Consider the following 16,343-nt stretch of genomic DNA (forward strand, 5'->3'; position numbering starts at 1 on the left):
TCATAACCACCCCATATTCCGCCATATGACCCCATAACCACCCCATATCCCCCCATAACCACCCCATATCTCCCCATATGCCCCCCATATGACCCTATATAACCCCATATCCCCCCATATAACTCCATATACCCCCATATCCCCCAATAACCACCCCATATCCCCCCATATGACCCCATATCCCCCAATAACCACCCCATATCCCCCCATAACCACCCCATATCTCCCCATATGCCCCCCATATGACCCTATATAACCCCATATCCCCCCATATCCCCCAATAACCACCCCATATCCCCCCATATGACCCCATATCCCCCAATAACCACCCCATATCCCCCCATATGACCCCATATCCCCCCCATATGACCCCATATCCCCCCCATATCCCCCCATATGACCCCATATAACCCCATGTCCCCCCATATCCCCCCCATATCCCCCTATAAGCACCCCATATCCCCCATACCCCCCCCTATAGGCCCCATACCTTGATGATGGGTGCCCCCCCCCCGCACCCTCTCCCACTCTCCTTCCTCCTCCTCCACCCCATATGACCCCATATCACCCCATATAACCCCATATCCCCCCATATGACCCCATAACCACCCCATATTCCGCCATATGACCCCATAACCACCCCATATCCCCCCATAACCACCCCATATCTCCCCATATGCCCCCCATATGACCCTATATAACCCCATATCCCCCCATAACCACCCCATATCCCCCCATATCACCCCATAACCCCCATATCCCCCATATGACCCCATATCCCCCCATAACCACCCCATATCCCCCCATAACCACCCCATATCCCCCATATGACCCAATAACCACCCCATTTGACCCCATAACCACCCCATATCGCCCCATAACCACCCCATATCCCTCCATATCCCCCCACAGCCACCTCCTAATCACCCCATATCCCCCCATATGATCCCATATCCCCCCATATGACCCCATAACCACCCCATAAGTCCCCCATATTACCCCATAACCACCCCAACCCCATATGTCCCCCATATGCCACCCATAGCCACCCCATATCCCCCCACATGACCCCATATCCCCCCATATACCCCCATATCCCCATTCCCCCATATAACCACCCCATATGACCCCATATCCCCCCCATAACCCCTCCATATGACCCCATATCCCCCCATAACCACCCCATATAACCCCATAACCCCCCCCATATACCCCCATAACCACCCCATATCCCCCATATGACCCCATATAACCTCATATCCCCCCATAACCACCCCATATCCCCCCATATAACCCCATATCTGCCCCATATCCCCCCATAGGATCCCATATCCCCCCATAGGACCCCATATCCCCCCATATAACCCCATATCCGCCCCATATCTGCCCCATATCCCCCCATAACCACCCCATATCCCCCCATTTGACCCCATAACCCCCCCATATGACCCCATAATCCCCCTATATCTCCCCCATATGACCCCATATGGCCCTATATCCCCCCATAACCCCCCATGTCCCCCCATATGACCCCATAACCCCCCCATATGACCCCATAACCACCCCATATCTCCCCATATGGCCCCATATCCCCCCATATACACCCCCATAACCTCCCTATATCCCCCCATAACCACCCCATATTCCCCCATAACCACCCCATAACCCCCTATAAGCCCCCCATATCTCCCCATATAACCCCATATCCCCCCATATGACCCCATAACCACCCCATATCCCCCCATAACCCCTTAGAACCATCCCATAGACACCCCATATCCCCCCATATGACCCCATATCCCCCCATATGACCCCATAACCCCCCATATCCCCCATAACCACCCCATATCCCCCCATATGACCCCATATCCCCCCATATGACCCCATATGACCCCATAACCACCCCATATCCCCCCATATAACCCCATATCCCCCCATACCCACACCTTATCCCCCCATATGACCCCATAACCACCCCATATCCCCCCATAACAACCGCATATCCCCCCCACTAACCACCCCATATCCCCCCATATGACCCCATATCCCCCCCATAACCACCCCATATCCCCCTATATGACCCCATATCCCCCCATATCCCCTTACCTTGATGATGGGTGCCCCCCCCCGCACCCTCACCCACTCTCCTTCCTCCTCCTCCACCCCATATCCCCCCATATCTTCCTATATCCCCCATAGGACCCCATATCCCCCCATAACCACCCCATATCCCCCCATATGACCCCATAACCCCCCCATATCACCCCATATCCCCCCCTTATTCCCCCATAACCACCTTATATCCCCCAATAACCACTCCATATCCCCCCATAGGACCCCATAACCACCCCATATGCCCCCATATACACCCCATATCCCCCCCATATAACCCCATATCCCCCTATATGAACATATACCCCCCCCTATAGCCCCCATACCTTGATGATGGGTGCCCGCCCCCCCGCACCCTCTCCCACTCTCCTTCCTCCTCCTCCACCCCATAACCACCCCATATCCCCCCATAATCCCCCATAAACCCCCCATATAACCCCATATCCCCCCATAACCCACCATATCCCCCCCATATCCCCCCATATGACCCCATAACCCCTCCATATGACCCCATATCCCCCCCATAACCCCCCACAACCACCCCATATCCCCTCATATCCCTCATATGACCCCATAACCACCCCCATATGCCCCCATATACCCCCATAACCACCCCATATGACCCCATAACCACCCCATATCCCCCCATATCCCTCATATGACCCCATATCCCCCCATAACCCCCCATAACCACCCCATATCCCCCCTATCCCCCCCTATATGACCCCATAACCACCCCATATCCCCCCCTATCCCCCCCTATATGCCCCCATAACCACCCCATATCCCCCCCATCCCCCCCCTATATGACCCCATAACCACCCCATATCCCTCCATATCCCCCCATATCCCCCCCATATGACCCCATACCCCCCCCATAACCTCCCCATATCCCCCATATCCCCCCATATCCCCCCATACCCCCCCCTATAGGCCCCTTACCTTGATGATGGGTGCCCCCCCCCGCACCCTCTCCCACTCTCCTTCCTCCTCCTCCTCCTCCAGCCGCATATGACCCCATATCCCCCCATATACACCCCATAACCCCCCTATATCCCCCCATAACCACCCCATATTCCCCCATACGACCCCATATCCCCCCATAAAAACCCCATAGCCCCCCCATATCCCCCCCCATATGACCCCATATCCCCCTATATAACCCCATATCCGCCCCATATCTGCCACATATCCCCCCCATAACCCGCTCATATCCCCCCATAAGACCCCATATCCCCCCCCATAACCACCCCATATCCCCCCATATGACCCCATAACACCCCCATATTCCCCCATAACCCCCCATATAACCCTATATCCCCCCATATCCCCCCATAACGCCCCCATATCCCCCCATATAACCCCATATCCCCCCATATGACCCCATATCCCCCATAACCTTCCCATATCTACCCATATTGCCCCATATCCCCCATATAACCCCATAACCACCCCATATCCTCCCATATGACCCCATATAACCCCATATCCCCCCATATCCACCCATATCCCCCCATATCCACCCCATATACCCCATATGACCCCATATCTCCCCATATCCCCCTATATAACCCCATATCCGCCCCATATCTGCCCCATATCCCCCCATAACCACCCCATATAACCCCATATCCCCCCCATATGACCCCATATCCCCCCTTATACACCCTATAGCCCCATACCCCCCCCCTATAGCCCCCCCCTATCCCCCCATACCCCCCCTATAGGCCCCATACCTTGATGATGGGTGCCCCCCCCCCGCACCCTCTCCCACTCTCCTTCCTCCTCCTCCTCCTCCTCCATCCTCTGGCTCCTCCTGTGCGGTTTCTTCCTCCTCTCCTCCCGACGCCGTTCGCCGCCGCGCTTCTCCTCCTCCCTGTGGGGCAGATATGGGCTTATATGGGGTTATATGGGGTCCTATGGGGGGATATGGGGGGATATGGGGGGGTTATGGGGTCCTATGGGGTCCTATGGGGGGATATGGGGGTCCTATGGGGGGATATGGGGTTATATGGGGTTATATGGGGTTATATGGGGTTATATGGGGGGATATGGGGCGGATATGGGGTTATATGGGGTTATATGGGGGGATATGGGGGGATATGAAGGGATATGGGGAAGCTATGGGGGGATATGGGGTGGTTATGGGGGGATATGGGGGGATATGGGGGGATATGGGGGATATGGGGTCATGCGGGGTTATATGGGGGGATATGGGGTCCTATGGGGGGATATGGGGTTATATGGGGGGATATGGGGGGGATATGGGGGGATATGGGGGATATGGGGGGATATGGAGGGGTTATGGGGTCATATGGGGGGATATAGGGGGGATATAGGGGGGATATAGGGTTATATGGGGGGTTATGGGGTCCTATGGGGGGATATGGGGGGGTTATGGGGGGATATGGGGGGATATGGGGGATATGGGGTTATATGGGGGATATGGGGTGGTTATGGGGTCATATAGGGGGGATATGGGGTCATATGGGGTTGTTATGGGGTCCTATGGGGGGATATGGGGTCATATGGGGGGATATGGGGGGATATGGGGTTATATGGGGTGGTTATGGGGTCCTATGGGGGGATATGGGGGGGTTATGGGGGGATATGGGGGGATATGGGGCTATATGAGGGGATATGGGGCTATATGGAAGGATATGGGGCTATATGAGGGGATATGGGGCTATATGGGGGTCTGGGGGGACATGGGGGGATATGGGGGGGATATGGGGTTATATGGGGGGATATGGGGGGATATGGGGTCCTATGGGGGGATATGGGGCCATATGGGGGGATATGGGAAGGTTATGGGGGGATATGGGGGGATATGAGGTTATATGGGGGATATGGGGTGGTTATGGGGTCATATAGGGGGGATATGGGGTGATATGGGGTGGTTATGGGGGGATATGGGGTTATATGGGGGGATATGGGGTCATATGGGAGGATATGTGGTCCTATGGGGGGATATGGGGCAGATATGGGGCGGATATGGGGTTATATAGGGGGATATGGGGTGATTATGGGGTCCTATGCGGGAATATGGGGTTATATGGGGGGATATGGGGGATATGGGGTGGTTATGGGGCAGCTATGGGTATCTATTGGGTCCCTATGGGGTCTCTATGGGGTCTCTATGTGTCCCAATGGGTTTCACTGACTTCTTGAGGAACTTGGATGCCAACGAGGTGTATTTTCCTTCCTCTTCATTCCGACTCCGAGTCCGTCCCCGACCCAGAACTGCCCCATTCCTCAGAGTCTGACGGGTCCGAGTCCTCTGAGTCCTATGGGAGACACAGGGACATATAGGGACATATAGGGACACATAGGGGGACATAGGGACATATAGGGGGACATATAGGGAGACATAGGGACACATAGGGACATATAGGGACATATAGGGACATAGGGACACATAGGGACATATAGGGACATATAGGGACATAGGGACATATAGGGACATATAGGGGGACACAGGGGGACATACGGACATATAGGGACCATAGGGAGACATAGGGGGACATAGGGGGACATAGGGACATATAGGGACATATAGGGACATAGGGACATAGGGAGACATAGGGACATAGGGACATATAGGGGGACATAGGGGGACATAGGGACATATAGGGGACCATAGGGACACATAGGGACACATAGGGACACATAGGGACACATAGGGACACATAGGGACATATAGGGACATATAGGGACACATAGGGACACATAGAGACACATAGAGACCCCATAGAGACCCATAGAAACCCACTGACCCTATAGAGACGCATAGAGACCCATAGACCCCCACAGACCCTCTTAGAGACCCATAGAGCCCCATAGAGACCCATAGAGACCCATAGAGACCCATAGAGACACATAGAGACCCACAGAGACCCATAGAGACCCATAGAGACCCATAGGGACCCATAGAGACACATAGAGACCCATAGAGACCCATAGGGACCCATAGAGACACATAGGGACACATAGGGACCATAGGGGGGACATAGGGACATAGGGACACATAGGGACATAGGGACACATAGGGACACATAGATATCCCATTGAAACCCATAGAGACCCATAGGGACCCCATAGAGACCCCATAGAGACCCACACAGACCCACTGAACTCATAGAGACCCATAGAAACCCATAGAGACCCCATAAAGACCCCATAGAGACCCATAGAGACACATAGAGACCCATAGAGACCCATAGAGACCCATAGAGACCCATAGAGACCCCATAGAGACCCACACAGACCCACTGAACTCATACAGACCCATAGAAACCCATAGAGACCCCATAAAGACCCCATAGAGACCCATAGAGACACATAGAGACCCATAGAGACCCCATAGAGACCCTATAGAAACCTATAGAGACCCATAGAGACACATAGAGACCCATAGGGACACATAGAGACACATAGAGACCCATAGAGACCCACAGAGACCCATAGAGACCCCATAGGGACCCATAGAGCCACACCCCCACCCCATAAGTGCCCCATAAGTGTCCCCTGCCCCATAAGTGCCCCCCAATAGCCCCCAGCCCCATAAGTGAGCCCCAAGCCCCATAAGTGCCCCCCCCACCCCCTGCCCCACAAGTGCCCCTGCCCCATAAGAGCCCCACCCCCCTCTCTGCCCCCCAAGTGCCCCCCCCTCCCTGCTCCATAAGTGCCCCCTGCTCCATAAGTGCCCCCAGCCCCATAAGTGCCCCCTGCCCCATAAGTGATCTCTACCCCCCAAGTGCCACCAGCCCCATAAGTGCCCCCCAAGTGCCACCTGCCCCATAAGTACCCTCAGCCCCATAAGTGCCCCACAAGTGCCCCCAGCCCCATAAGTGCTCTCTGCCCTCCAAGTGCCCCCCCACCCTGCCCCATAAGTGACCCCAGCCCCATAATTGCCCCCCAATAGCCCCCTGCCCCATAACTGCCCCATGAGTGCCCCCTGCCCCATAAGTGATCTCTACCCCCCAAGTGCCCCCAGCCCCATAAGAGCCCCATAAGTGCCCCCAGCCCCATAAGTGCCTCCAGCCCCATAAGTGCCCCATAAGTGCCCCCTGCCCCATAAGAGCCCCACTCCCCCCATAAGTGCCCCCTGCCCCATAAGTGCCCCATAAGTGCCCCCTGCCCCATAAGAGCCCCACTCCCCCCATAAGTGCCCCCATCCCCATAAGTGCCCCATAAGTGCCCCCCTGCCCCATAAGAGCCCCACTCCCCCCATAAGTGCCCCCCATCCCCATAAGTGCCCCATAAGTGCCCCCTGCCCCCCAAGTGCCCCCCCCTCCCCGCCCCATAAGTGCCCCCAGCCCCATAAGAGCCCCACCCCCCCTCCCTGCCCCATAAGTGCCCCCCAATAGCCCCCAGCCCCACAAGTGCCCCATAAGTGCCCCCTGCCCCATAAGTGCCCCCAGCCCCATAAGTGCCTCCAGCCCCATAAGTGCCCCCCCCTCCCTGCCCCATAAGTGCCCCCCTGCCCCATAAGTGCTCTCTACCCCCCAAGTGCCCCCAGCCCCATAAGTGCCCCCAGCCCCATAAGTGCCCCCCAAGTGCCCCCTGCCCCCCAAGTGCCCCCCCCCCCTGCCCCATAAGTGCCCCCAGCCCCATAAGAGCTCCACCCTGCCCTCTGCCCCATAAGAGTCCCCCCCCATCCCTGCCCCATAAGTGCCCCCAGCCCCATAAGTGCCCCATAAGTGCCCCCAGCCCCATAAGAGCCCCACCTCCCCTCCCTGCCCCATAAGTGCCCCCAGCCCCATAAGTGCTCTCTGCCCTCCAAGTGCCCCCCCCCCCCGCCCCATAAGTGCCCCCCAATAGCCCCCAGCCCCATAAGTGCCCCATAAGTGCCCCCAGCCCCATAAGTGCCCCCCTGCCCCCCAAGTGCCCCCCCCCCTCCCTGCCCCATAAGTGCCCCCCCCACCTCGGATCTCTTGGCCCTGCCCCCATCCTTCTTCTTGAGGAAGGCAGCCGCGCTCAGACCATCGTCATCCTCATCCCCAGAGCTGGACGAGCCTGAAACACAGTGAGACCCATAGGGACACATTGAGAGCCATAGAGACACATAGGGACACATAGGGACACATAGCAACCCATAGAGACCAATAGGAACCCATAGAGACCCATAGGGACCAACAGGGACCCATAGAGACCCACAGAGACCCATAGAGACCCCATAGAGACCCATATGGACCCATAGAGACCCCATAGAGACCCATATGGACCCATAGAGACCCACAGGGATGCATAGAGACCCATAGGGACCCATAGAGACCCATAGAGACCCATAGGGAGACATAGGGACCCATAGGGACCCATAGAGACCCATAGGGACCCACAAATACCCATAGGGACCCATAGAGACACATAGGGACCCCATAGGGACACATAGAGACCCATAGGGACCCACAGAAACCCATCGAGATCCATAGGGAGACATAGGGACCCATAAGGACCCACAGAGACCCCATAGGGACCTATAGAGACACAAAGAGACCCATAGGGACCCATAGAGACCCATAGGGAGACATAGGGACCCATAGAGAAACATAGCGACCCATAGGGACACATAGAGACCCATAGGGATGCATAGGGAGCCATAGGGAGACATCAGGGACCTATAGTGACCCATAGAGACCCATAGGGACCCATAGAGACCCATAGAGACCCATAGGGACCCATAGGGACCCATAGAAACCCATAGGGACCCCATAGGGAGCCCATAAGGACCCCATAGGGACCCCATAGTGTCTATGGGGCTGCCCCACACTCACCCTCGGAGTCGCGGCTCTTCTTCTCCTCATCCTCATCAGCCGACTGCTCGGGGTTCTGTGGGGCACAAAACGGACACGCTATGGGGCTGCCCCATAGATAACACAGAGTTGCCCCATAGAGACCCCATAGCTGCCCCATAGATAGCACATAGATAACCCACAGACACCCCAGAGCTGCCCCATAGATAACCCATATGTGCCCCATAGCTGACCCATGGATAGCCCATAGCTGCCCCATAGATACCCCATAGATACCCCATAGGGACCCACTGAGTTCCATTGAGACCCATAGCTGCCCCATAGAGACCCCATAGGGACCCCATAGCTGTCCCATAGCTGTCCCACTGTGCCCCATAGCTGCCCTATAGATAACACATAGCTGCCCCATAGATAACCCATAGCTGCCCAATAGCTGCCCCATTGAGACCCCATAGCTGCCCCATAGGGACCCATTGAGAGCCATAGGGACCCCATAGAGACCCCATAGCTGCCCCATAGATAACCCATTTGTGCCCCATAGCTGCCCCATAGAGACCCCATAGGGAGCCATTGAGTTCCATTGAGACCCACTGAGAGCCATAGGGACCCCTTAGAGACCCCACAGAGACCCCATAGCTGCCCCATAGAAGCCCCATAGGGACCCATAGCTGCCCCATAGAGACCCCATAGCTGCCCCATAGAGATCCCATAGCTGCCGCATAATACCCCATAGCTGCTCCATAGAGACCCCATAGCTGCCCCATAGAGACCCCATAGCTGCCCCATAGAGATCCCATAGCTGCCGCATAATACCCCATAGCTGCTCCATAGAGACCCCATAGCTGCCCCATAGAGACCCCATAGCTGCCCCATAGACCCATTGAGAGCCATAGGGACCCCTTAGAGACCCCATAGCTGCCCCATAGATAACCCATAGGGACCCATAGCTGCCCCATAGAGAACCCATAGATGGCCCATAGATACCCCATAGAGGCCCCATAGACTCCATAGCTGCCCCATAGGGACGCCATAGCTGCCCCATAGATAACCCATAGCTGCCCCATAGATTACAGTTCGATTACCATATTCATGAGCTCATTAGCATACCAATTATGCTAATTGCCTGTCTATAGACATGAAGCAGCCCTCGCTTACCCCCCATTCACCCCATTACCTGTACAATTAGCATATTAATGAGCTCATTAGCATACTAATGACTCCTATTACCTGCCTATAGACATGCAGCAGCCCCCCTATACCCCCCATATAGCCCCATATACCCCCCATATAGCCCCATATACCTCCCTATTAACCCATTAACTAACAAACCCCATGACTTACCTGCATAATTAGCATATTAATGAGCTCATTAGCATATTGATGAGCAACATTGCCTGCCTATAGACATGCAGCAGCCCCCCTTTACCCCCATATAGGCCCCTATACCCCCCATATAGCCCCATATACCTCCCTATTAACCCATTAACTAACAAACCCCATTACTCACCCATATAATTAGCATATTCATGAGCTCATTAGCATATTAATGAGCGACATTGCCTGCCTATAGACATGCAGCAGCCCCCCTTTACCCCCATATAGTCCCCTATACCCCCCATATAGCCCCATATACCTCCCTAATAACCCATTAACTAACAAACCCCATGACTTACCTGCATAATTAGCATATTCATGAGCTCATTAGCATATTAATCACCTGCCTATAGGCGTTGAGCAGCCCCTGGTAGTCCCTGTATAGCCATATAGGCCCCTATACCCCCCATATAGCCCCATATACCTCCCTATTAACCCATTAACTATCAAACCCTATTACTTACCTGCATAATTAGCATATTGATGAGCTCATTAGCATATTAATTACCTGCCTATAGGCGTTGAGCAGCCCCTGGTAGTCCCTGTATAGCCATATAGGCCCCTATACCCCCCATATACCTCCCATATGAACCCATTAACTAACAAACCCTATTACTCACCCATATAATTAGCATATTAATGAGCTCATTTGCATATTAATGAGCACCATTGCCTGCCTATAGCAGTGAAGCAGCCCCCCATTATCCCCCATTCACCCCCATGCCCCCATATACCTCCCTATCAAACCCCATGACTTACCTGTATAATTAGCATATTCATGAGCTCATTAGCATATTCATGACCCGTATTACCTGCCTATGGACATGCAGCAGCCCCCCTTTACCGTCATATAGCCCCCTATACCCCCCATATAGCCCCATATACCCCCCATATAGCCCCATATACCTCCCGATTAACCCATTAATGATCAAACCCCATTACTTACCAGCTTAATTAGCATTACTATTAATATTAATGAGCTCATTAGCATACTATTGGGCCAATTAGCATATTGATGAGCTCCATTACCGTCTATAGGCATGAAGCAGTCCTTCATTATGCCCTATATACCTCCCATATGAACCCATTAACTATCAAACCCTATTACTTACCTGCATAATTAGCATATTGATGAGCTCATTTGCATATTAATGAGCAACACTGCCTGTCTATAGCTGTGAAGCAGCCCCCCATTAACCCCCATTCACCCCCTATACCCCCCATATAGCCCCATATGAACCCATTAACTAACAAACTCCATGACTCACCTGTATAATTAGCATATTAATGAGCTCGTTAGCATATTAATTACCTGTCTGTATGCATTGAGCAGCCCCTGGTAGTCCCTGTTGTGCTTCCTGAGCCCCCTATACCCCCCCTATATACCTCCCTATTAACCCATTAACTATCAAACCCCATTACCTACCTATTGAATTAGCATATTCATGAGCTCATTAGCATATTAATGACCCCTATTACCTGCCTATGGACATGCAGCAGCCCCCCTTTACCCCCATATAGGCCCCTATGCCCCCCATATAGTCCCATATACCCCCATATAGCCCCATATACCTCCCTATTAACCCATTAACTATCAAACCCCATTACTTACCTGCATAATTAGCATGTTAATGAGCTCATTAGCATATTAATTGCCTGCATATAGCCATGAAGCAGACCCCATAACCCCCATATAGCCCCCTATACCACCCATATAGCCCCATATACCTCCTATATGAACCCATTAACTAACAAACCCCATTATGTACCTGTATAATTACCATATTAATGATCTAATTAGCATATTAATTATGCTAATTACCTGTCTGTATGCATTGAGCAGCCCCTGGTAGTCCCTGTTGTGCTTCCTGAGCTTCTGCCTGAGGCTGCTGAGCGCTTTGGCGTTGTTCTTGTTCATCTTCTTCTTGCCTTCCTTGTCCTCCCATAGCTGCAAATAGGGACCCCATAAGGAACCCATAGGGAACACATAGGGACCCCATAGAGACCCATTAATTCCCATAGAGACCCCATGGAAACACATTGAGATACATAGAGACCCCAAAGGGACCCCATAAGGACCCCATAAGGACCCCATAGGGAGCCTATAGGGACCCCATAGGGAACCCATAGGGAGCCTATAGGGACCCCATAGGGAACCCATAGGGAACCCATAGGGAGCCTATAGGGACCCCATAAGGAGCCCATAGGGACCCCATAGAGACCCATTAATTCCCATAGAGACCCCATGGAAACACATTGAGATACATAGAGACCCCAAAGGGACCCCATAAGGACCCCATAAGGACCCCATAGGGAGCCTATAGGGACCCCATAGGGAACCCATAGGGAGCCTATAGGGACCCCATAGGGAACCCATAGGGACCCCATAGGGAGCCTATAGGGACCCCATAAGGAGCCCATCGGGACCCCATAGAGACCCATTAAGATCCAAAGAGGCCCCATAGAAACACATTGAGACCCATAGAGACCCCAAAGGGACCCCATAAGGACCCCATAAGGACCCCATAAGGACCCCATAGGGATCCCATAAGGACCCTTGGTGTTGTTCTTGTTCATCTTCTTCTTGCCTTCCTTGTCCTCCCATAGCTGCAAATAGGGACCCCATAAGGAACCCATAGGGAGCCATAGGGACCCCATAGAGACCCATAGAGACCCATAGAGACCCATAGAGACCCCATAAGGAACCCATAGGGACCCCATAAGGAGTCTATAGGGACCCCATAGAAATCCATAGAGACCCCATTGGGACCCCATAAGGGAGCCTATAGGGAGCCCATAGAGACCCTAAAAGGACAGACCCCCAGAGAGACCCCATAGAGACCCTATAAGGACAGACCCCCATAGAGACCCCATAATGACCCTATAGTGACCCTATAAGGACCCCCTTGTTCATCTTCTTCTTGCCTTCCTTGTCCTCCCATAGCTGCAAATAGGGAACCCATAAGGAACCCATAGGGAGCCATAGGGACCCCATAGAGACCCATAGAGACCCCATAGAGACCCATAGAGACCCCATAGAGGCCTCATAACGACCCATAGAGACCCATAGGGACCCCATAGGGGCCCCATAGCGACCCTTAGGGACCCATAGGACCCCACAGAGAAACATAGGGACCCATAGAGCCCCATAGAGAGACATACAGACCCATAGAGACCCATAGAGACCCCATAGGGACCCATAGAGACCCCATAGAGCCCCATAGAGACACATAGAGACCCATAGGACCCCATAGAACCCCACAGAGACCCCATAGAGACCCATTGCGACCCACAGAGATCCACAGAGACCCATAGAGACCCCATAGGGACCAATAGAGACCCATAGAGACCCCATAGAGACCCATAGAGACCCATAGAGACCCATAGAGACCCATAGAGACCCATAGGGACACATAGAGACCCATAGAGACCCATATTGCCCCATGCTGCCCCACACCTCGTTGAGGTAATCCTCCAGGTCAGCCCATAGAGACCCATAGAGGCCCCATAGTGACCCATAGAGACCCCATAGCGACCCCATAGAGACCCCATAGAGACCCATAGAGACCCATAGGGACCCCATAGGGACCCATAGAGACCCATAGAGTCCCACAGAGACCCACAGAGACCCCATAGAGACCCATAGAGACCCATAGAGCCCCATAGAAACCCCCTCCAGCCCCACACCTCGTTGAGGTAATCCTCGAGGTCAGCCCATAGAGACCCATAGAGGCCCCATAGCGACCCATAGCGACCCACAGGGACCCATAGGGACCCAAAGCGACCCCATAGTGACCCATAGAGACCCCGTAGGGACCCATAGCAACCCATAGAGACCCATAGCAACTCATAGGACCCCATAGAGACCCAAAGCGACCCATAAGGATCCATAGAGACCCATAGGGACCAATAGAGACCCATAGCAACCCATAGAGACCCCATAGCGACCAATAGCAACCCATAGAGACCCATAGGACCCCATAGAGCCCCATAGAGACCCCATAGAGCCCCATAGAGCCCCATAGCGCCCCATAGAGCCCCATAGAAACCCCATGCTGCCCCACACCTTGTTGAGGTAATCCTCCAGGTCAGCCCATAGAGAGCCATAGAGGCCCCATAGCAAACAATAGCGACCCATAGAGACCCATAGCGACCCTTAGGGACCCATAGAGACCCCATAGAAACCCAATAGAGACCCATAGGGACCCATAGAGACCCCATAGCGACCCATAGGACCCCATAGAGACCCATAGGGACCCATAGGGACCCATAGTGAGTCATAGGGAACCCAGAGGAACACATAGAGACCCCATAGTGACCCACAGAGACCCATAGGGACACATAGAAACCCATAGAGACCCATAGAGACCCATAGGACCCCATAGGGACCCATAGAGACCCCATAGGGACCAATAGAGACCGATAGCGACCCATAGAGGCCCCATAGCGACCCATAAGGACTGATAGAGACCCATAAGGACCAATAGAGACACATAAGGACCCATAGAGACCCTATAGAGAGACATAGACACCCCATAGAGACCCATAGAGCCCCATAGAGACCCCATATCACCCCATGTGCCCCACACCTCATTCAGGTAGTCCTCCAGGTCAGCCCATAGAGACACATAGAGACCCATAGAGACCCAGAGAGACCCCATAGAGACCCACAGCGACACATAGAGACCCATAGAGACCCATAGAGACCCCATAGCAACCCACAGAGACCCATAGAGACCCAATAGTGACCCCATAGAGACCCCAAAGAGACCCATAGCAACCCATAGGGACCCATAGCGACCCACACAGACACCATAGGACCCTATAAATACCCCATAAGACCCCATAGGAAACCCAGAGACCCACAGTGACCCACAGAGACCCCATAGTGACCCATAGAGACCCATAGAGGACCCAAGACCCATAGTGACCCATAGGACCACAGGACCCATAGAGACCCACAGAGACCAAGACCCATAGACCCATCAGAGACCCATAGAGACCCCATAGCACCCACAGACCCATAGACCCCATAGACCCCAAGACCCATAGAGACCCCATAGAGACCCATAGAGACCCATAGGGAACCCATAGGAACCCATAGAGACCCACAGTGACCCACAGAGACCCACAGAGCCCCATAGAGACCCCATAGGAACCATAGGACCCCATAGAGACCCAAGGGACCCATAGAGACCCCATAGAGACCCCATAGAGACCCATAGACCCCAGACCCATAGAGACCCCATAGAGCCCCATAGAGACCCATAGGACCCCATAGAGACCCATACGACCCCATAGAGACCCATAGAGACCCATAACCCAAAGAGCCCCATAGAGCCCCATAGAGACCCATAGGACCCATAGAGACCCATAGAGCCCCATAGAGCCCATAGAGACCCCATATCACCCCATAGAGACCCATAGAGACCCATAGTCCCAAGACCGACCCATAGAGGACCCCATAGAGACCCATAGAGACCCCATAGGGACCAATAGAGACCCATAGCGACCCATAGAGACCATAGCACCCCATCAGCCCATAGCTACCCCAGCACCCCATCACCATTGAGGTCCTCCAGGTCAGCCAGCAGCCTGATGTAGAACCTGGGCACTCCCTCCTTGTCCCAACACCCCCCGGGCTTTGGCGTAGGACCCCATAGTCAGACCCCCATAGAGACCCATAGAGGACCCATAGAGACCCCATAGAGACCCCATAGAGACCCATAGAGACCCCATAGAGACCCACCCATAGAGACCCATAGAGACCCCATAGAGAGACCCCAGTAGAGACCCCATAGAGACCCCATAGAGACCCCATAGAGACCCATAGAGACCCATAGAGACCCATAGAGACCCCATAGAGACCCCATAGGACCCATAGAGACCCCATAAAGACCCATAGAGACCCATAGAGACCCATAGAGACCCATAGAGAACCCATAGAGACCACATAGAGACCAACCATAGCGACCAATAGCGACCCATAGAGACCCATAGGACCCCATAGGACCCATAGAGACCCCATAGAGACCCATAAGGACATAGATATAGAGACCCATAAGACCAATAGAGACACATAAGGACACCCATAGAGACCCT

The 16,343-nt window shown here is 53.8% G+C and overlaps 2 protein-coding genes across 2 annotated transcripts in view; both read right to left on the minus strand.

The window, feature by feature from the left end:
* Positions 1 to 3,853: 3,853 nt before the first annotated feature.
* Positions 3,854 to 16,343, minus strand: part of LOC140264934 (eukaryotic translation initiation factor 3 subunit C-like) — a 28,972-nt gene continuing 16,482 nt past the window's right edge. Inside the window, 5 exon segments of the mRNA XM_072360840.1 lie at positions 3,854 to 3,988; positions 5,277 to 5,399; positions 8,039 to 8,130; positions 8,889 to 8,943; positions 12,064 to 12,189. Coding sequence (XP_072216941.1) covers positions 5,322 to 5,399; positions 8,039 to 8,130; positions 8,889 to 8,943; positions 12,064 to 12,189 — 351 coding nt within the window. The 3' untranslated portion in view covers positions 3,854 to 3,988; positions 5,277 to 5,321.
* On the minus strand, positions 12,815 to 16,279 carry LOC140264933 (uncharacterized). Its single transcript, XM_072360839.1, is given in 10 exon segments — positions 12,815 to 12,848; positions 13,012 to 13,046; positions 13,223 to 13,284; positions 13,418 to 13,469; positions 13,471 to 13,572; positions 13,769 to 14,054; positions 14,226 to 14,307; positions 14,870 to 15,003; positions 15,947 to 16,047; positions 16,049 to 16,279. Coding segments are annotated over 10 exon segments (1,119 nt in total).

Source organism: Excalfactoria chinensis, unplaced genomic scaffold, assembly GCF_039878825.1.
Source record: "Excalfactoria chinensis isolate bCotChi1 unplaced genomic scaffold, bCotChi1.hap2 Scaffold_349, whole genome shotgun sequence".
NCBI lineage: Eukaryota > Metazoa > Chordata > Aves > Galliformes > Phasianidae > Excalfactoria > Excalfactoria chinensis.